The sequence below is a fragment of the Zalophus californianus genome, chromosome 1 (assembly GCF_009762305.2).
Source record: "Zalophus californianus isolate mZalCal1 chromosome 1, mZalCal1.pri.v2, whole genome shotgun sequence".
In the NCBI taxonomy this organism is placed as follows: Eukaryota; Metazoa; Chordata; class Mammalia; order Carnivora; family Otariidae; genus Zalophus; species Zalophus californianus.
In genome coordinates, this window is record NC_045595.1 from 12,897,155 (window position 1) to 12,918,323 (window position 21,169).

General features: G+C 53.9%; 1 protein-coding gene across 11 annotated transcripts in view; it reads left to right on the forward strand.

Annotated features, from left to right (window-relative positions):
- The first annotated feature begins 6 nt into the window (after window positions 1–6).
- MYO9B (myosin IXB) overlaps window positions 7–21,169 on the forward strand; it is an 86,447-nt gene continuing 65,284 nt past the window's right edge. For 10 of the 11 annotated variants that reach the window (XM_035726440.1, XM_035726445.1, XM_035726443.1 and 7 more), the window contains exons 1-2: window positions 7–96; window positions 18,591–19,486. In XM_035726440.1, the coding sequence (XP_035582333.1) occupies window positions 18,647–19,486 (840 nt within the window). In that variant the 5' untranslated portion in view covers window positions 7–96; window positions 18,591–18,646. Of the gene's footprint in view, window positions 97–15,060; window positions 15,756–18,590; window positions 19,487–21,169 lie in introns of those variants that run through there. The other variant, XM_035726441.1, reaches the window with a different exon arrangement.

Genomic DNA, 21,169 nt, shown 5'->3' on the forward strand with positions numbered 1-21,169 from the left:
GCGGGGCGGAGCGGCCCGACCAGTGGTGGGCGGTCGGGCGGGCGGCCGGGCGGGGACCCGGCCCGGGACCGGCGGCGCGCGGCGGCCGAGGCCCAGGTGAGTGGCGGCGGCCGCGGGTTGGGGGCTTGCTCTCGAAGCTCGCATTGGCGGGTTGCCTTGTAGGCTACGGAGCTGAGGGTTAATGTTGGGAGGCGCTAAGGCTGGGGTCGAGGGAGCGGGAACGAGCTTGGGGGTCGTGAAGGGGTTGCTGGAGACGAGAGTGGGAGCGGGACGGTTAAGGAGAAAGTTGATGGAATGGGCCTGGTAAGGGGGTTTGCGGATGCAGAGGGAGCAGGTCTTGTGGCTTTGAGCGGCTTCTCTGAAGAGGACGTGGCTTTAGTGGTAGTTGGGGGTCGCAGGAAACGGGGCTGGGAGGGGGAAAGGCAAGGAGGCGGGGTTGAGAGGCCCAGGCGGGGGACATGGGGCAAGGCCGGTGGGGGGACAGCCGGGGTGCGATTGGGGGAAGAGTTACAGGACGGCCTGGGGGCATCTGCCCTCGATTGAAGGGTTAGAGGAATGGCTCCTGGGGGAGAGAGGCGCCTGAGATTCTGTGGGTGTTCAGATTCTGGAGGTCCGAACCCACTGGTGTGGTGGCCGGCGGAATGGGGAAGGGGGCAATGGGAGAGGGGGAGAAAACTCATGGCGAGAACTGAGAGCCAGTTCAGGGGGGTGCTGAGGGGGAGAGGAAAGGACAAGGGTACAGACGTTGGGGTGCAACACATGGGATTTTAGGGCCCCCTTCCTCTCGATTCATCTGTTTCCTGACTTCACCCCCAGCTGCTGGGTAACCCCCCCCCCCCCCCGCCGCCGGCGAGTCCCAGTGCCCTCTGGGCTGGTATTCTGGTATTCCAGACCTGAAAAACCACGCCACTCTCCTCCTAAGACAGGGCTGGCTGGAGCCAGGGGTCCCAGGGAGCAAGGAAGGAGCCTCCAGACCTCGCTGGGGCCTGGAACTGGGTTTGAGAGGGGAGGGAGTGGGTGTGCACACACCCGCGTGTGCTAGGCTGTCACCACCTCCTCAGAGTTGCATCCTTGGACTTAAATGGGTAAAACGACATACAGGAAATCTGTCCCCCGGCGGCTGTGAGCTCAGCCGGGGAGAGGCAGGGCAGCCCGCAGCCACGGGGCAGGCAGTTGGCGTGCTCTCCCTTCTTTCCCCAGTGCCCCGGTGTCCCGGTGCTCCATAGGCCAGGGGTCTTTAAGGGAAAGCCACTCCTGCACCTCTTTGTCTGAGGTGGGAGCTGGTGGGGACATCGTGTCTTGCCGTTGGAGGGTCCCAGCTCCTACCTTCCTGAGGTTTATTCTGGTCTTGGAGTCTCCAGACTCTTATGGCATCCAGGAGCAGTGGGAGGCCTCTTGGGCAGCTGAGCTGGGGGGTCGTTTCATCGTCTGATGGGCCCGGCTCTGTCAAGGACCTTGCACTGGGTAGTTTTAATCCACATTAATTTCTCCTCTTTCCTAACTGTGGGGATCCTTGTCCAGGATCTGCCAGAAGGGCTGGGGGGGGCGGGGGCTGGGTTTATAGCTAGTTCAGGAGATGAATCTGGATAAATTATAAAGAGGGACACAGAGAGACAACTTCTTTCTTTACTTCCAGAATGTTCTGGCCCTTATGGAAGGTGGCTTTTGGCCTTGCTTGCCCCAGGGCACGTGATCAGAGCCCAAAGTCATGCCTCCTACGGACATTGAGTGTGGGCTTGCCCTGGCTAGGACACCCCCCAATGAACAAGACTGGAATCTTCTGGTTGCATGGCCCTGGTGCTTGTCTCCCAGTAGCAGGAGTGAGGCCAGGCAGGCTCTCGTGTTGGAGGTCCCGACCTCCCTCAAGTCTCTTTGTCTCTTCACCTACAAAATGAATGGGTTGGCTTCAGTCAGCATTTCTCAACTTTAGAACCCAATCTTGAAAATCTTAGCGTCTCCGCACACAGCCTCCTCGTATTTTATACAGTGAATCCCCACTGCAGTGATCCCGCTTGTGTTCAGCTTTTCATTGTATAGTTTGTATCTAAAAACAGCCTTTTTTACAGTTCCTTTATCTTCCGCATGGAAAATTCCACAAATTCCATGTTTGCTTTTGCACGTTCTATCTGTTCCCAAAGCTTCAGCTGCACCTTTCTGGTCAGAAATCCCTGAGTGAGACTCTCCCTCAGTTCCAGGCCTCTGGCTCAGAGGACAGGGTAGAGACTCGGGAATGTCCCCTTTCTGTTTGCCTGTATGCTCTATTTTCTGTCCCCAACAGAGGCTTGTTAATTTACCACTTCCCTTTCCTCATCTCCCCAAAGTTGTGTCTTACATGGGCTTGGGAGTTCAATTCAGCAAGGGCTGATCCTTCCAGTGCTGGGGGCTGGGCCCCGGTGACAGAGATGAGCCTTCCTGCCTGGGAGGAGGGGATATTCTAGTGCTCTCCCTCCCACAGGAATAATGAAATGCAGAGTGGGTGGTCAGTGCAGCAACAGACGTGGTGGGATAGAATCAGGGATGACCAGTGCAAGCTTCAGGGCTTGGGGGATTCTGGCAGGCATCCTTGGAAGAGGTGGCAAGGTCCAAGCCAGGCCTCGAAGGATACAGAGGTGTTAAATCAAGCCAGAAAGAGGGAATTGCATGAGCAGATCCCTGCCCTGCCCTGCCCTTTATTGACCATCCTTTGTGATAGACCCTTTTATACCCATCTCTTTTATTCTGCCAACTGGCGGCAAGCAGTCCTGGTTCTTTTCTCAGTATGGAAACTGAGGCTCAGGCAGGCGGCAATGCCAGAGATGGCTCCCTGGGCTTTCCAGAAACACAAAGGATTATTAGTAACCTCAAATTGGCAAAGACCAAATTGCTGGAGCACAGTTTCTCAACCACAGCACCATTGACATTGGGGCTGGGTTTTTTTTTTTGCTGTGGGGGCCGTCCCACAGGATATCAAGCAACATCCCTGGTCTCCACCGGCTGGACAGCCAAGAGCATACACCCCCTGCGTCGTGACCACGAAAAATGTCTCCAGATGTGGCTGTGTCTCTCAGGGCCCAAGAACCCTCGCTCTGTAGTGAAATCTGGTTATAGCCCGAGGCCTCCCTCTGCCTCAGTGGGTCTTTGGTGTTTGGTCAGCTCCCAGACAACTGCTGCCAAGGGCAGGCGTGGGGGCAAAGCGGCCGGCAACCAAATTCTGCCATCTGGTCAGTTCTTAATCTAGAGTCCTGATTTAAAAAAAAAAAAAAAAAAAAAAGAGGCAGCACTGGGAAAGGACTGAGGGGGGAATTAGGCAGCACGCCCCCAGAATGGGCAGCAGAGGAGGAACAAGAGGTGAGCCAGGGCCATCTTCGCTCACGGGGACAGCAGATGCCATTGTCTTTCTCTTTGTCTTACAACTGACCTGGATTTCTGCAGGAACCGTCCCTCGGCTCAGAACACATTGTTGCTTTTCTTCCGAGATTAGAGGTATTAGATTCTCTTCTCGAGAGCTACTTTGGGGGTGGCCTCAGATCACTGTGGCTCCTAAAGCCACATTATCTTCTCCCGTTCGCCCTCGTGGCTCCAGACGCTGGCCGCTCCTTGTGCACAGACCGTCTAACTTTTGCTCATCACACGCCTCCCCTGCTTGTTCCCCAACCAAGACATTGCGCTGCTGTAACTCCGTGGGAGGAAACAGCACGTTCTGGGGCCGCCCGACCCCTTCTGGACATTGCCCTCCCCCACCAGTCCCCATCCACCAGCCCTTTGTGTGCCCAGCATCCCCAACCAACTGTGCCAGGCAGCCCCTGCTCGGCAGCCCCTGCTCAGCCTCCCCGCAGAGCAAGACAGGCCCTTCTCTCTGCCCTCATCCGGAACGGACAGAGTCGCAGAACAAAGGGCTCTGTCTGAGCATCACCGGGTCCCCGACGGGCCCTGTCACTTCACCTCTTTTCACTTTGGCCCAGCAAAGGCTTCGGAGATTAGGCATGTCTCCGAAACACAGCTGATGAGCTTGGGTTCTACTCATTTCCTCGTCGAGACTTTCTGAGCCCATGCCCGATGATAAATAAAGTAGTGATTCAAAGGTTCAGCCTGCGGTTTAGTCGGAGCAGTGAATAAGCTGTCCGGTCTGACTCACTCATTTATAACCCAGCTCTGCCCTGCTCCACGGGGTTGTATGTGTAAGAGGGGACCCAGCCACGGGCATTGCATTACTGTCACTGCTGAATGGAGGAGTCTCCCAGGGCCACTGGGACAAAGAAGCACAGACCCCGCAGCTTAAGCATCAGGGATTTATTGTCTCGTGGACCTGGAGGCCAGAAGTCCAAGATCAAGGTGTTGGCAGGGCTGGTTTCTTCTGAGGGGAGCATCTGTTCCAAGGCCTCTCTCCTTGGCGTGTAGTCGGCCGTCTTCCAGATCGTCCTCCTTCGGTGCGTGTCCGTGTCCGAATCTCCTCATCAGGACACTAGTCCTGTTGGATCAGGCCCACTCTCATAACTTCATTTTAACTGAATCACCTCTTTAAAGATCCTCTCTCCAAATACAGTCACATTCTGGGCTGCTGGTGGGTAGGACTTCAACGTAATGAATGGGGGAGTAGGGGTGAGGTGAGACCCGCTCCAGCCCCTAACGCTGGGTAAGGGACAAATTTCGTTTTTATTTAGTGAAGAAGTTTTGGATAAATAGTTGCACCAGTAGAGTTCATTTTGTTTAGTCTTACTCATTTAAATAAACATCTTAAGGGCGGTGGGCAAGTTGGCCACATCAGCTTTGGAAGCGTCCCGTTAGGAATCTTCCAGATCTCGCACATGTCCTTACGCTTGGGATGACGATAGAGAGGCAAGGACCCAGCTCAGCGGGGAGTGGATCTCGTGTGACTTTACAAGGGGTGTATTTAGAGCCAGGCCTGGGAGACTGTGCGTGTCTGCCTGGGGGCTGGCTAAGGTTTATAATTAGGCATACGGAGGTCTCTGTCCTCAGCGTTGCCATGGTCACGGGAGGGGGATCTAAAAGGGACTCTGTTAATGAACCAAAATGACTTCGGGACCAGCTGCTGCCATAGGTGATTGGACAAAAAAAGTTTCTGGAAGATCTGAAAATCATCCAGCGAAAAGTGTTAATGAGGCAGGTGCAGAGTGGGCTTTCAGGGATACCGAGAGAACAGAATGGCCCTCGCCTCTTCATCCGGCGTGCAGATATCAGGAGTCGGGCCCACTGAGAGGCGCCCAGCACCAAGGCGAGCTTGTGACCCAGACAGGGCTTGTTAGGGGAGGAAGAGGGTCACATGAGAGCTCGCCCGATGAGCCCCGGCCAAGGTCATCTCCCTCGGAGGCTGGTGCCTCTGCATCCTCACAAGTGAAGTCAGAGCAGTGCATCTTTGACAGGCTCGCTGGGGCTTTGCCCTGAATCTACCCACTCGTCTCTCTGGGCATCTCCATCCCGTCCTAGGATGGGTGGACCAGAGGGAGCCGAGGGGCAGTACTTGAGATGTAGCTTCTCAGGTCTCTGGCATGCCCCCCGGGGCTTTCATTTCCTGGCAAGCAGGGTCTCTGGCCACTGCTTGTGAAGATCACCGGTGTCCTCGGCTGTCACATGAAGATGCTGTTTATGAGACACGAGATACAAAGAAAGTGCCACAGCCAAGCCCAGCCCACAGACCCTCAAAGAGCCAGTCTCCCCTCAGCGGTCCCATAGGAGTCTGGCAGCTGGCTTAGCAAGGAGCGGAGATGAAGATGGAGAAGCTGAGGGTGGGCTGCCGGGTAGAGAAAAGAGCCCGAAAGGTGTCTCTAGGTCTCGGCAGCTGGGGCAGTCCTGCCGCCAGGCCAACCCACTCTCTCACGCCCTCATTCTAAATATCGTGCAGTCAGGCGACCTTGGGCTTGGAATCTTGCTGATGTCTCCTGTGCCCGGGAGGCCCTGGGACACCCTCAAAGTGTGTGAACATTGCTTTCCTTGTTTATTTAAATCACAGTTGCTTAGCCTGGGCATTGGTGATGCCTGGGGCTGGGGCATCATCTGTGGTGGGGATTGTCCTATGTGTTGCAGTGTGTGGAACGGGCATCCCCAGTCTCCACTCACTAGATTCCAGTAGCGGTCCAACCGCCCCAACTCGTAAAAGGCGAAAATGTCTTGGGATATCGTTAAGGGTCCCCTTAGAGAAAAGTCACCCCAAATTGACTGGCTTAGGGGTTCCATGGGACCTAAGAGACTGTGTGTTTTATAATTTTGTTACTTAATTGAGGTCCTAAGATGCCGCACGCACGTAAATGCACCGAGTAGGGAGGGAGAGAGGTTGTAACTCACAGATGCTGGGAGGGATCACCCTGGGTTGTACCATTTAACTCATCAGGACTTTTATTCTGATGTGTACATGAGCTGGGGACCTAAATCTTTTTCCCCCCCCCCAAATAATTAACACAGTATTTCTCAATCTCAGCACTGCTGAAATCTAGGGCCGGATCATTCTCTGTGGTGGGGACTGTTCTCTGGGATAGGATACTGAGCAACGTCCCTGGTTTCTACCCGCTCTCTCACCCCCACCCCAGTATAGCTCCCCTTCCCCTAGTCGGAACAATCAAACTGTCTCTTGTCATTGCCAGATGTCCCCTGGGGCCACAGTCGGCCTGGGAGAGAAAGCAAGCCGGTATGAAAGAATGCTAAGCTCTAGGGCAAGAAGAGTGGGCTGAGAACCGTGTGTCAAGCCTGTGGCTGGCCCACAGGGACACTTTTACCCCCTGCCCCTGTGATGATGGATAGCTGGGAGGGGAACCAGTCAGTGGCCATCACCAAAGGTGTTGGCAAAGCAGGACCCTGGGCTGTGGGCTGCCTGGGAGATCTCACTGGGTCCAAAAGTGGAACCAGACCATTATGGCAGAAACCAGGCCAGAGGGTAGACTTCCTGGCCAGGAGGGGACCTGGCCCAGGTCAAGGCCATGAGGCCCAGGGTCACAGGTGAAGGAGAGAAGGCGACTCTGGGGGCCCGAAGACCCCACACTGTGGCCACAAGTGTTGGGGGGACAGAGTGGGGCCGGTGACACAGGCTGTTCCGCGGGAACGGGAAGTGAGGAGAGGCTTGAGGGTCTTGTGGGCGGGACAGAGTGGTAAAGAAAGGGTCCAGGGTCTCTTTCTGAGAGGGGAATATTCTGAAGTGGGTGTGGTGGCGACAGCCCGCATTTCTGAACACAGCGCAGACTGCCACCCCATGCCCTGCGAACGTGTGAGCCGTGTGCTATGTGGATTCTACCTCAGTAAGTCGTACTAAAAGGAAGGAAGAGTCTTATCAGACCAAGATGTTATTTTGAAGTTAAAACCGGGGGGCCGTTGGGCGGGGCGAGGCGAAGGGGATGTTGTGGAAGAAACCAGAACCAAGGGGGGCCCCCGGTGGGAGGCGACGTGGATTTTGAGGTGATAACAGCTCATCTGCAGAGAGCTCAGGAGCGGCCAGGTGAGCAGTTGCTTTGTTCCAGGTTCCGGGCGTGAGGTAGCCAGTGAGGCAGGACTTGCTCCCCAGGCGAGGTGTCCTGGGGACTTGTCCTCCGGGTTGGGGGGGGTTCCCGTGGACCTGAGTGGCTGACCCATGCTGGGCACTTCGGCCGAGGAGTGGGCCCTCTCTGTCCCTTGCGACCAGGCTGGCACAGAAGCCTTGGAGCCCTGCCTGATCCGTGAGGATCCCTTTAAAAGCAAAGTGGGGGCTCTGTGGGCCCCTTTCCCTTGTTTTTCGTGAGCCAAGGTCTCAAGCACAGCTTTTGTGTGTTGTCACTGTAGCTGCCCACAGGAGGTTCTCACGGTGGCTTTCCACCTGGGCAGGTGGAAATGACAACAGGTGGATTGTGTGATTTGGAGAGGGGTCCCCAAAGGGGTCTCTTCCGCCCAGCTAGACCCCCTTCCCTGGGAGACTTCTGAGTCTCCATTTAGGGAGCCCGCTGGTCACTGGGAAAGGACCTGAAGTGTGGACCCACAAGGCCTTGCAAGTCTGCCTTCCTCCTGTAACCAGAGCCATCCTGTGCCCCACTGGCCTGACCACCATCAATCTTCTCCCTCACTGTCCCAGACCCCTGCTGGAGCCGTGGACCAACAGCCCCCCATGGTCCACCTGCCTCACACAACCTGGTTGACCCCTTCCAGATGTCACTCTTGTCCTGGTTCTCACTGCCTCCAACCAGCCAGGCTCCCCATCAGAGTCGCCTGGAAATTGAAACTCTGTCCCACGTTCACAAGGCCCAGCAGGATCTGACCTTCTTGACCTCGGCCCCTCCCCCTCCAGCCTCGGCCCTGCTGGCCACACTGGTCCCCTTGTTCTGAGGCCAGCTCCAGCTGCCCCTGCCCTTGGCGCTCGCCGCCCTCGCCGCCCTCGCCTCGGCCGCCCTCCCCAAGAGCTCAGTCCGTCTGCCCCTTCTCGCTGCACCGGCCTCAGCAACTGTCCTCTCTGAGCACTTCCCTGCCTCCTGGTTCGTCCAGAACGCCCACCCTGCCCTGGTCAGTTTCTGTCTCCATGGCGGCGCTGCTGACATCCGGGGGCCGGGGCATTTTCCTTGGTGGCGGCCATCCTGTACGCTGTAGGGTGTAGAGCAGCATCCCTGGCCTCCTTCCTCCAGTGGCGCCTCCCCACTCCCCCAGCAGTGACGACCAAAACGTCTCCAGCCTCTAGCCGGAGGCAGGTGTCCCCTGGGGCAGCACAGACTTGCCCTCCTGTGGTAACCACTGGTCGAATACTACCCCAGATTTTTCCTTTACCCCAGTGCTCTCTCCATTGGAAATACCCCCTCTGCTCATGAGTTGGTTTGTCGTCAAGTTCCCTAAAGGCCAGGCCCCTTTGGCCTCCTTAACTTCCACATATCCACAATCCCCAGGCCAAGCGGGGCGGGCGCTACAGAAACATTTTGTTAACCAGAGAGACATTGAAAGAAGACAGCCTGTTCTGTTTCAGAGGGGGCCAGGGAGGTAGTCAAAGACCCCAGGGAGAAAGATCAGCCTCTCTGCCTCGGAGGGCAGCTGACTGAATGGAACGTGCCCCCCCTACCTCCCCACCCACCCTCACCCCCGCCCCGTGCATGCCTGAGGGAGGGGCTATCTCCAGGGCCCAGACCAGTTGGGCCAGACGGGAAGGTTTGGAGGGGAGGATTTAGGGAGGAAAGGGACAGTCATGCAAGGGTGTTTGGGATGGGCTTCTCGGGGATACACAAATAAAGCAGAAGAAAGGCAGTGGTCCTTCTTGATGAGGGCCTTGCTCAGAGCATCTGGTATCTTCTGCTCTGGGCACTTGGATTCGTGACCTGGGGCTGCCATAAACGGGCACCACAAACCCAGTGGCTTAAACAATAGATTCTTAAACAAGTGATTCTCTCGAAGTTCTGGAGACCAGAAGTCCAGAATTGAGGCGTCAGTGGGGACCTGCTCCCTCCAAAGGATCCAGAGGTTGGGGGGGGTCCTTCCTTGCCTCTTCCAGCTTCTGGGGGCTCCAGGCGTTCCTCGGCTTGTGGCCACATTACTCCAATGTAGATCTTCATTGCCCTCCAGCTCTGAGCTGCCACACATGAGAAATAGGCTGAGTTTGTGGCTGTTCCTCAGCGTTACGATCGTTTCACGTGATCGTTTCTTCTTAAAAAGTCTCCCCTGGCTGAAGGGAGTATGCGTTGGAAAGTAGAAACACGCAGAATTTTAAGTGGTGCTTCCTACATGATTCTGCTATAATGCTGGCCTCCTTTTAGCTTGAGAATGATTTCATCTGATAAACATGTGGCTTCAAATTATGGCCTTATATAAATGAAGCAGCTACACTACACTTTCTGGAGGCCCCCATCCGCCTTATTTTCCAGTGAATTCCGAATTATTCGCCAGGCCGATAGGCAGAACCTTGCATTTTTGAGCACCGGCCCAGCCAGGCCCAGCCAGGCCTCGAGAACGGCTCATTCACGTTTGCCCCCTCACCCCCAGGGCCTGATTTTTGGTTGTGTCGTTCCCTCCCCCCAACCCCCACCGGCTTTGCCTGCCCCTCCCTTCTCCAAGAACAAATAAGACAAAGGCCCTGAATTTTCAAAGGGCCAAAAGTATACAAGTGTGATGTTTGCAGAAGCCTTTTACTTTCCCAGGGTTTAGGTTTTTCAGCAGGAATTTCTCTGACTGTGGTAAAACGCACCAAACCGAAGAATTAGCGTTAGTAACATCGAGTGGACTCACCCGTGTTGTGCAACCCCCGCCTTGATCTAGTTGTGGAACGGCTCCCTCTCCCCAAGGGGAAACGCCGTCATCCCGTGAGCAGGCACTCCCCCCCCCCCACCCCCCAGCCCCCGGCAACTACTAATCTGCTTTCTACCTCTATGCATTTGCCTGTTCTGGATGTTTCACATAAATGGAGTCTTACACTATGCGGCCTTCTGTGTTTGGCTTCTCTCACTCAGCACGGTGTTCTCAAGGTCCACCCACGGCCAAGCTCGTGTCAGGGCTTCGTTCCTTTTTATGGCTGAGTAATATTCCACTGTATGGATAGACCCCATTTGATTTAGCCACTCATCCTCGGATGGGGCGTTTTGTTTCCGCCTCTTGGCTCTTTCCCTGGGCAGCTTTATAGTCTGCCAGCTTGGTCTCCATTTGGCAACGAGGACACAGTTCACCCATGCAGGTCCGGGTAGACAGGTCCCGTCGGTCTGGAGATGGGTTTTGCATCCCCTTCATACACTAGGAGTGCTTCGGTGAGCGTCAGTTGGAGTGTGGAACGGCATTATGGTTCAGAGTAAGGATGAGGACCTTCTGCCCTCAGCACAGCTGCAGCCTGCAGTCGCCACTCGGCTGAGCTGTCCCCGCCCACCCCCATCCAGGGACCTGCTGCCCCCAGTTCCTCAGCCCCAGACCTACTTCCTTTCATTCTGGGCACAGTCTGGGGATTCTTGGGACACAGGTTTCACATCCACTTGTGACCAGGACCTTGAAGCCACAGCGTGACTAACTTCCAGGTCTTGGGCTCTGTTAAGACTCAGTGAGGAAGGCGGTGCTTGGAAGCCAGAGAAAACAGCCTAGCCCCTCCAAGAGAGAGGTCATTCTTTAAGAATGTCCCCTGAAGCTGTGATAATCAAAACAGCATGGCACCACACAGGCATCAACAACCCAGAAACAGACCCACTTGTGTAAGATAACTTCATATACTGTATTTAACAAACTGAGGAGACTCCCCGATCAGGGGAGAGGATTCCTTTTTTTTTTTTTTTTTAAGATTTTATTTATTTATTTGAGAGAGAGAGAATGAGAGAGAGCGAGAGCACGAGAGGGGGGAGGGTCGGAGGGAGAAGCAGACTCCCCGCTGAGCAGGGAGCCTGATGTGGGACTCGATCCCGGGACTCCAGGATCATGACCTGAGCCGAAGGCAGTCGCTTAACCAACTGAGCCACCCAGGCGCCCAGGGGAGAGGATTCTTTAATGAAAGAGATCACCTGGATCCCCATTTCACCTCCCACACCATACTGGGTTGACTCATGTCTCCCCCAAATTCATGTCCACCTGGAACCTCAGATTGTGACCTTGATGGGAAAAAAGGTCTTTGCGGATATGATAAGTGACAGGTCTCAAGATGAACTCATCCTGAATCCAGTAACTGGTGTCTCTATAAGAAGAGAAGACACAGGGGCACCTGGGTGGCTCAGTCGGTTAAGCGTCTTCCCTGGGCTCAGGTCATGATCCCAGGGTCCTGGGATTGAGGGTCCTGGGATCGAGTCCCGCATCGGGCTCCCTGTTCAGTGGGGAGTCTGCTTTTCCCTCGCCCTCGACCCCTCCCCCTGCTTGTGTGCTCTCTCACTTTCTCTCTTTTAAATAAATAAATAAATTCTTAAAAAAAAAAAGACATAGAAACAAAAGACACCATGTGACGATGGATGAAGAAGTCAGAGGGATGCATTTATAAGCCAAGGAGCACCGAGGGTTGCCAGCGGCTGCCAGAAGCTGGGGGAAGCATGGGACAGATTCTCCCTCAGAGCCTCCAGAAGGAGCCAGCCCTGCCTGCCAGCACCTTGATTTTGGACTCATCCAGAAATGTGAGACAAGAAATTTCTGTTGTTTTAAGTCACCTAGTTTGTAGTACTTTATTACAGCGGCCCTAGGAAACTCCTCCACCACCAAAATAATTTCCAGACGGATAAGAGTGTACATGTAAAGAATAAATCCGGGGAAGGAGAGGGTTGTCAACCAAAAATATTAGTTCTGTGTTAATCAGACTTGGGAGAGGAATGGGCAGTAGACATGAAAGAAATCACCCACAGATCTGACTGCCTGGAAGATCCAGTATTTGTATCCAGAAATACTGTAAGTAAAAGCAAATCGCCCTTGACCCTGACAAACCATTAATACCCTTCCTATACAAAGAGCTGTTCCAAAACAATAGGCAGGAAAAAATGAGCAAAGTACACGAACAACTTTTTTTTTAATTAATTTATTTATTTATTAGAGAGCGAGAGAGAGAAACAGCATGAGAGGGGAGAGGGTCAGAGGGAGAAATAGGCTCCCTGCTGAGCTGGGAGCCTGATGTGGGACTCGATCCCAGGACTCCCTGATGGGCCTGGAGAAGCCTACAAGGTCTGGTCTTTGAGCCTGGGCCTGGTTGGGTAGGGAGGACCTGGAGCGTTTCCAGTGAGTCAGTGTAGAGACCAAGAGGCAGCCATGCTGAATCGGGCCCGATGGCCAGGGGCTCTGAGGGCTGGCCATGGGGTGCCTTGGAGGGGCTCTGTGCCGGGACACGCACATCTAGACCAGTGTTCCCTGGGGTTCCCCTGCAGCAGCCCAGAGAATGGAGGCAGGAGGTTCTACCTAGGGGCCCTCCTGATTGGTGAGAAGAGAGGGCAGCTCTGGGGACACGGTGACAGCAGTCAGGATGTGGGCAGGGAGGATGTGGGAGGGGGAGAAGGGAACAAGCCTTCTGGGTGTTTGGGGCTGGGAGAGGTGGCCTGTGGTGGGCTGGAGATGGAGCGTGGCCCCTGGGGACATGCAGCAGAGTGGATAGGTATCAGGGGGCAGAGTCGGGGGTGGGGAGTCCCTGCACCGGAGCAGATCCAGGTGCATCCCCAGGGCTGCAGAGCAAGTGAGCAGAACCAGGAGAGGCTGGTAGCCGGCAGATGTGACTGGTAGGAGCATGGTGGCATCTTTGGGGAGAGGCACAGTGGTTTTTAGCGGGGGGGATGTTGGATTGAGGAACAGGTGGGAGTGGGAAGGGCTGGCTCCAAGTCATGTGGAAGGGAGGAGGAAACCAGGCTTTACCCTGGGTGGGAAAAGGGTTTATTAGCATCTTTTGTTTTAAGGCATGTGAACTGTTTCAAGGGGAGGATCGTCCATCCTTCAGGTGAACTGTTCAGAAAGCGGGGGGGGGGGGGGGGGGGGGGGCGGGGAAGGAGAGCGTGGGCTCCCTGGGGAGAAGGGCTCCTATAGGGGACCCCAGATGCTCTCTGTCTCGCCCACCCCTACTCTTTGGCTATCCCCCTCCTCACAGCCTTGGTAGTCAGCAGTTACCCTGAGCAAGTCTTATCTCCTTCCTCCTGGCCAGGGGGGTGGGGCATACATCAGCTGGTCCTGTGACTGCCCGCATCGCCCCCAGTCTCTGAGCACGGGGTTGTCTTCTGCTCCCAACGCCAAGGGGCCCAGAGCTGCAGACATCCCCTGTGGGGCTCCGAGGGGATCTGATGATTGACTGACCCTGGAGGACAGGGTGGCACAGAATCTAGCTGGCCATGTTGAGTTTGACCAGGCCCCCGCCAGGGCAAGTGAGGGAGGTCTCTGGAGCAGGAACAAGATCACATTGGTGGGCTCTGATGGCTTCTCACTCAGGTCAGTCAGTGTCTGCTGGGAGGAGAAAGCAGGCATATCTGTGCGACCCTTCCACCACCTGCATTCCTGCTCTTGGACATGAGACAGCCCAGAACCCTGAGTCTGTGAGCCGGATCTCGCCTCCAGAAGTTGTGGTGCACATCAGCCATGTCTCCACAAGTGCAAGTCACAGAAGGGGCCAGTTCTGCCTGAAGCCCCGGCTCTGTGCACGTGTGTGTGCGCGCGTGCGCGTTTTCACATTAAAGTGCTGTGCATGCACGCATGTCCCGGTGTGTGCATGCATGCACGTGCATCCCTGTTTGTGTCTGTGCTTTGGTGTGTGTGCGCACGAGTGTGGGTGTATTCATGTAGAAGGGCGTACACGTCCACGTGTGTCCATGTCTGCACGTGTCGTGTGTTCATGAGCATGTGCGTGCCTTCCGAGTGGCCATGGTGAAGGTGCATATCTACAGTTCGGGCCCCTTGCGTTTCTCACCTGGCTTGGAAGCAGCACAAACTGTCCACCTTCCCCAGCTGTGCGGTGCTGCCCGCGAGGGTTCCGTGATCAGTTCTAGTTACGTCAGGGGACAGCCAGGCGGACTCTGAACACCTGGGGTTCCCAGCTCGCTCTGCTGCGGCATCCAAGGAACTCATTGACGGGGCTCAGCGGTTGGACATTTTGAAAAGAGAGCAAGAAGTTTTAAAAGAGGCTCACCTGGGGGACTGGGTTCTTTCATAATCCACGTAACTTTTATTTTTTATTTTTTTAAAGATTTTAATTTTTTATTTGTCAGAGAAAGAGATAGTACAAGCAGGGGGAGCGGCAGGGAGAGGGAGAAGCAGACTTCCCGCTGAGCAGGGAGCCCAGCGTGGGGCTCCATCCCAGGACCCTGGGATCATGACCTGAGCCGAAGGCAGACGCTTAACCAACTGAACCACCCAGGCGCCCCTATCCACCTAATTTTTAAAAAGAGCTTTATTAACTGTAATTGATACACTTAAACTGCACTTCTTTAAAGTGTGTGATTTAGTGAGTCGTGACACATGTGAACACTCGTGAACCCACCACCACAACCAATGCCGTAAAGACAGTCATCACCTGACAAGTCTCCCTGGGCTCCTTTGTCATCCCAGCCTGCCCCTCCCTCAAGCAGCCACTGATCTACTTTCTTTCTCTATACTCTGCATTTTCTAGAATTCTACACACATGGAATCATACAGAACAGTGTATACTCTTTTTAAAACTTTATTGAGGTTGAGGCCGCCTGGCTGGCTCATTCAAAAAAACATATGACTCTTGATCTCGGGATCATGGGTTGGAATCCCATGTTGGACGTAGAGATTACTTAAAAATAAATCAACTTGAAAAAAAACTTTAGTGAGGTGAAAGTCACACAGCATAGAATCCACCATTTTAAAGTGTTGGTGTTGTGCAGCCTCCATCTCTATCTAGCTGCAGAACAATTTTATCCCCTACAAGGAACCCCTGTCTCCATTAGCAGTCACTTCCTACTCCCTCCATCTCCCTCCCCCAGCCCCTGGCAGCCACCAATCTGCTTTCTGTCTCTATGGATTTGCCTGTTCTGGACGTTTCATTCAAATGGGATCCTACACTGTGTGGCCTTTTGTGTCTGGCTGCTTTCGCTCAACGCGATGTTTTCAAGGTCCATCCATATTGTAGTGTATATCAGGGCTTCGTTCCTTTTTATGGCTGAGTAATACTCCATTGCATGTAGGGACCACAGTCTACATTCACTCATCAGCTGATAGACACTTGGGTTGTTTCCACCTTTTGGCTGTTGTGAATTGTGCTGCTGTGAACACGCATGTACAAGGATTTCTTTGAACACCTATTTTTCAGTTCTTTGAGGTCTATACCTAGGAGCGGAATTGTTGGGTCTGTACGTTTTGTTTTTGTTTTTGTTTGTCCTCTTTCTTTCACTCAGCACACAGATTCTGAGATTGTTCCATGCAGTTTCATGCTGTTGCGAGGAGCAGAGGTTGGTCCCTTCTCCTGGCTGAGTAGTGTTCCATCGTGTGGCCGGTTTGTTCATCCATTCGCTGGTCAATACACATTTGAGTTGTTTCCAGTGTGGAGGTCTTAGAAACAGTGCCACAAAGAACATTCGTGTACTATCCCTGTAGGGACATCTTCATTTTTCTTGAGTAACTCCTAGGAAGGGAACTGCTGGGTCACATGCTAGTTGTATAACCAACTTTTAAAGAAATTGCCTAAGTTATATTCAAAGTAGATGAGCCATGTAATCTAAATAAAGCGTGTCTGCCATATCCTGTGGCTGTTTGAAGACATTTAGCAACGTTTTATCTGTTGATTGCTAATCCCGCCTAAATGAATCAGTCCCAGGGAAATGCTCAGAGGTGTGCATCAAGATGTGTGTCCAAGAACTCAGAAACTAGCTGCCCACTGGTAGCAGAAAGGATCACATGGCTCACGATTTGTGTGTACAGTGACATGCCAGGAAGGCATTAAAAATCATGTTTCAGTGTGTATTTTATGACACGGAGAAACATTGACTTGTACCAACATATCACATAAAGAACAATCCAAGTTTCATTAACATGTATATAACATCTGTTAAACCGGAAGAAAACACACCAAAATTACTTAATTTAGGAGAAAGTTTAAAAAAATAAATATTCCCACCTCCCCCGACCTTCCTACACACCCGCCCACGGGAACTCTTACAACAGCTTCATTATGGGTAGTTTTGTTCAGCCTTGTGCTCCCCCGCCCTCCTAACACTGCGGCAGGACTTGGTTTCCCAGAATCTGAAGCATCTCACCTCTAGTGGCCCCTCACACTCCTGCTGCTGAGTCATGCTTCTGTTTAGGGTACAGGTCAGCAAACTTTTTCTTTCAGCGAACTTTTTCTGTAAAGGACTGGAAAATAAGTACGTTTGGCTTTCCAGGCCTTAAGGTTACAATTCTGTCACGACTAGTCAGTTGTGCTGTTATACCAAAAGCAACCAGAGATGATATGTAAACAAATGGGCTACATTCCAATAAAACTTTATTTACAAAAACAATGGGTGGGCCTTCCCTACCTTCCTCCCTCCTTTCCGCCTTCCTGTTGAACGAACTCCTCTTCGTTCTTCAGAACCCCTCTTAGATGTTGCCACTCTCCTAAAGCCTTCTCTGGCTCTCAAGGGTAATAACTTCTCGTTTGTGTGTGGTTGACACACTCTCGTATTTGTTTGCATACCAGCTGCTTCTGCTGGACTTTGAACCAAGGTCTGGTTCATCTTTGTATCCTCAACTGCGCTTAGGTGGCCCACATAGGACCCACGCTGCATTTGTGTCTCTGACTCCAAGATGCAAAATGAACTGTTGGCAGCATTAGCAGCATTTTCTCTTTTTCCTCCAATGTCTTAAAAAGCAAATGCATTGGGCACCTGGGTGGCTCAGTTGGTTAAGCGACTGCCTTCGGCTCAGGTCATGATCCTAGAGTCCCAGGATCGAGTCCCATCGGACTCCCTGCTCAGCGGGGAGTCTGCTTCTCCCTCTGACCCTCCCCCGTCTCGTGCTCTCTCTTGCTCTCATTCTCACTCTCTGAAATAATAAATAAATAAAATCTTAAAAAAAAAAAAAGAAGCATGGGGCGCCTGGGTGGCTCAGTCGTTGGGCCGTCTGCCTTCGGCTCCGGTCATGATACCGGAGTCCTGGGATTGAGCCCCGCATTGGGCTCTCTGCTCGGCGGGAAGCCTGCTTCTCCCTCTCTCACTCCCCCTGCTTGTGTCCCCTCTCTCACTGTCTGTCTCTCTGTCAAATAAATAAAATCTTTAAAAGAAAAAAAAAGCAAATGCATTTTTTTTAAATAAACTTTTTATGTCGGAGTCATTTTAGATCCACAGAAAGTTGCAAAGACAGCACAGAGTCCCCTGTAGCCTTCCCCTAGCTTCCCCAAATCTTAGATCTTATAAACACCTTACCTTATCAGGGCATATTTGTACGACTAAGGGATGGACATCAGTACGCGGCTCTTAACCAGCCTCCTGATGTTATGCGGATGTCACCAGTTCTTCCATTCATGTTCTCTCTCTGGTTGAGGACCCCATCCAGGGAACCCCATTGGATTTAATTGTCACGCCTCCCAGTCTCCTCCTGTCAGTCTTCCTGTGCTGCTTAAGACCTTGGCAGTCTTGGGGAAGACTGGCCAGGTGTCCAGCAGGATGCCCTTGATGTGAGTCTGTCTGATGGTCTTGTCATGATTAGAATGAGGTCGTGGGTTCCAGAAGCAAAGGCACCTCTGAGCAGTCCTCTCAAACGAGTGGGGCTCTCCCTGATAAAGTCCTCCCCCATGGAGTTTCAGAATCCCTGATTTTCAGGGCAGGTTTAGTCTTGCTCAACCCAACATGCCTCCTCTGCCCCTCGTGTGTTTTGGGGACATAACCAAGGCCCACGGGGGAGCTTGGGGAGCTGCTGGGTGAGGTTTTGTCAGAGAGAGGAGGCCAGGAAGGATGTGGGTTGGGAAGGCCTTGACCAAGAGATGGTCATGGCCATTGGACTTGAAAGTCTTAAGAGGCTGACCCTGGGTGGGGTGGGGGGGTGGCAAGAACAGGGGTTGGGATGGAGCAAACTCCAGGGGACGAGTCTGGTCTTGGGGGGCAGGAGGTCTGATGGTGTCACTCTGCAAGAGTCACAAACCTTACGTTGGGGCACACTTAAGGACAGATGGAGACTCCTCTGCCCTTCTTGCTTTTGGAGAGAGCTCTGTTAGGGGCAGGGGATTTCCTTCTGGCCGAGGGGTGGGTGCCAGTGCCATCCCCACTCACCCACCCCCCACCACTCTGACCTTGCCGCCACCTCCCTTCCAGCTCCAGGACGCGCGCCCCGAGCCCGGGAGGCATGCTGAGGCCAGGCCGCCGGCAGGATGAGTGTGAACGAGGCAGGCAGCTCCGGCCGCGGGGGGCAGGCAGCCTACCACCTGCATATCTACCCGCAGCTGGCCACCAGCGAGAGCCGGGCCTCGTGCCGCGTGACCGCCACCAAGGACAGCACCACTTCCGATGTCATCCAGGATGCCATCGCCAGCCTGCAGCTGGATGGCACCAAGTGCTACGTGCTGGTGGAGGTGAAGGAGACAGGTGGGGAGGAGTGGGTGCTGGATGCCAACGACTCACCCGTGCACCGCGTGCTGCTGTGGCCCCGGCGGGCCCAAGACGAGCACCCGCAGGAGGACGGCTACTACTTCCTGCTGCAGGAGCGCAATGCGGACGGCACCATCAAGTACGTGCACATGCAGCTGGTGTCCCAGGCCACGGCCACCCGGCGCCTGGTGGAGCGCGGCCTCCTGCCCCGGCAGCAGGCAGACTTTGACGATCTGTGCAACCTCCCCGAGCTGACCGAGGAGAACCTCCTGAAGAACCTCAAGCACCGCTTCCTGCAGCAGAAGATCTACACGTACGCAGGGAGCATCCTGGTGGCTGTCAATCCCTTCAAGTTCCTCCCCATCTACAACCCCAAGTACGTGAAGATGTATGAGAACCAGCAGCTGGGCAAGCTGGAGCCGCACGTGTTCGCGCTGGCCGACGTGGCCTACTACGCCATGCTCCGGAAGCGGGTCAATCAGTGCATCGTGATCTCGGGTGAGAGCGGCTCGGGCAAGACACAGAGCACCAACTTCCTGATCCACTGCCTCACCGCACTGAGCCAGAAGGGCTACGCCAGTGGTGTCGAGAGGACCATCCTGGGTGCCGGCCCTGTGCTGGAGGTGAGCTGGGCCGTCGGTGGGAGGGGCCCTCTGCCTTAACGCATGGGTTTTATTCTTGTTCAGGTCTGGTGAGACCACTGCCCTCGAGAAGATAGTTGGTTATACTCACTGTCAGTTTCCTAAAAATTGTTGGGGGGGGCTGCTCAGCAAGCCACGCAGGGCCACACTGGGAAGCACCAGGGCTGTTGGGGAGACAGCTGGATTAGGGGAAACGTGGGCAGAGTCTCTGCTGTGGTTTTCATGGGAAGGACTGGGTGAGCCAGGGGTCTGCAGGCTTAGGATTGGCTCGGCTGAATAATTCCGGGGATCTGGGAAGTAGGGGTTACCCTGGGCCTGGGGCGATCAGGCAGGAGCTAGTGGCCCAGAGTGCGAGAGCCTGAGAACAGACATGGTGGGGATACGTGCTCCGGAATGGTTGGTTTGCGTACGTAAGGCACACTCACAGGCAAGTCCTTTGCCCTCAACAATTAGCTAGCCCTGGGAGGGGCAGTCCTTCCAAGGTCAGCCAGGTCCACCCGATAGGAAAGCATCAGAATGTAGGGGTGGGGGGAAGTCCTGATTAATACACTATTGATATCTGTGAGGTAGCAGTCTGTACCCCAGTTCCCAGAAAGAAGAGGATGGCGTGTCCAAACTGACCAATTCATGACCAGGTGTTGTCAGCGATGCAGCCCGTGGTATGGAAGGGAGCCGGCAAGGCAGGGTGCAGACCTAGGGCGTAGGGGACAGTGACGCCGAGGGAGGGAGCCTCCTGGCATCACCATAAAGGCAGTGGGGGCGTAAGTGCCCTCCACCCTCCATCCAGGGTCCCCATTGACCAAACTCCACAGAAGCCATTGATGATGCATCATTGTGGCTGAGCCTTCTGGATGCAGGGGCAGTGGCAATGACCACACAGCATCCCTCACTCTGGGGGTCTTGGGACCAGATGCATCCATGTCTCAGAACATGGTCTGATCGTCATCACCTGGTGAGGGCTGGGACGATGCAGGGGCCCAGGGTCTGTGCCTATGGGTTTGGAGTTCAGGGCTCTGTTCAGTTTTTTCTCTAATTAGATATTATAATAAGTAATTCTAATTAAGTTTTGTTAAATATAATAATAGAAGTTAGTATATTTTTTAGAGCAGGTTAGATTTATAGAGATATTGAGCAGAGTACAGAGAGTTCCTATATACCCCCCACTCCCCCTCCCCGTGCTTTCCCCATTATTAACATCTTGCATTAGCGTGGTACATTTGTTACAATAGATGAGCCACTATCAACACGTGATTATTAACTGAAGTCCATGATTTACACTGGGGTTCACTCTTGGTGTTGTATATTCCGTGGGTCTGGACAAAGGCACAATGTCACGTATGTACCATGACACTGTCCTACAGAGTAATTCCACTGTCCTCAAGTCCTGGGCACCTCCTATTCATCCCTCCCCACAGCCCCGGCAGCCGCACAGCCTTTTACTGACTCCATAGTTTTGCCTTTTCCCCAGTGCCATAGAGCTGGATTCATCCTGGCCATAGCCTTTTAAGACCAGCTCCTTTCACTTAGTAACATACATTTCAGGTTCCTTATTGGCCCCAGAGCTCATTTCTTTATCTTGCTGAGTAACGCCGCATCCTCTGGGTGTGCTGTAATCTGTCCATCCACAGGACCCCAGACCGTCCTTTCACGGGATAAGGGGTAGGG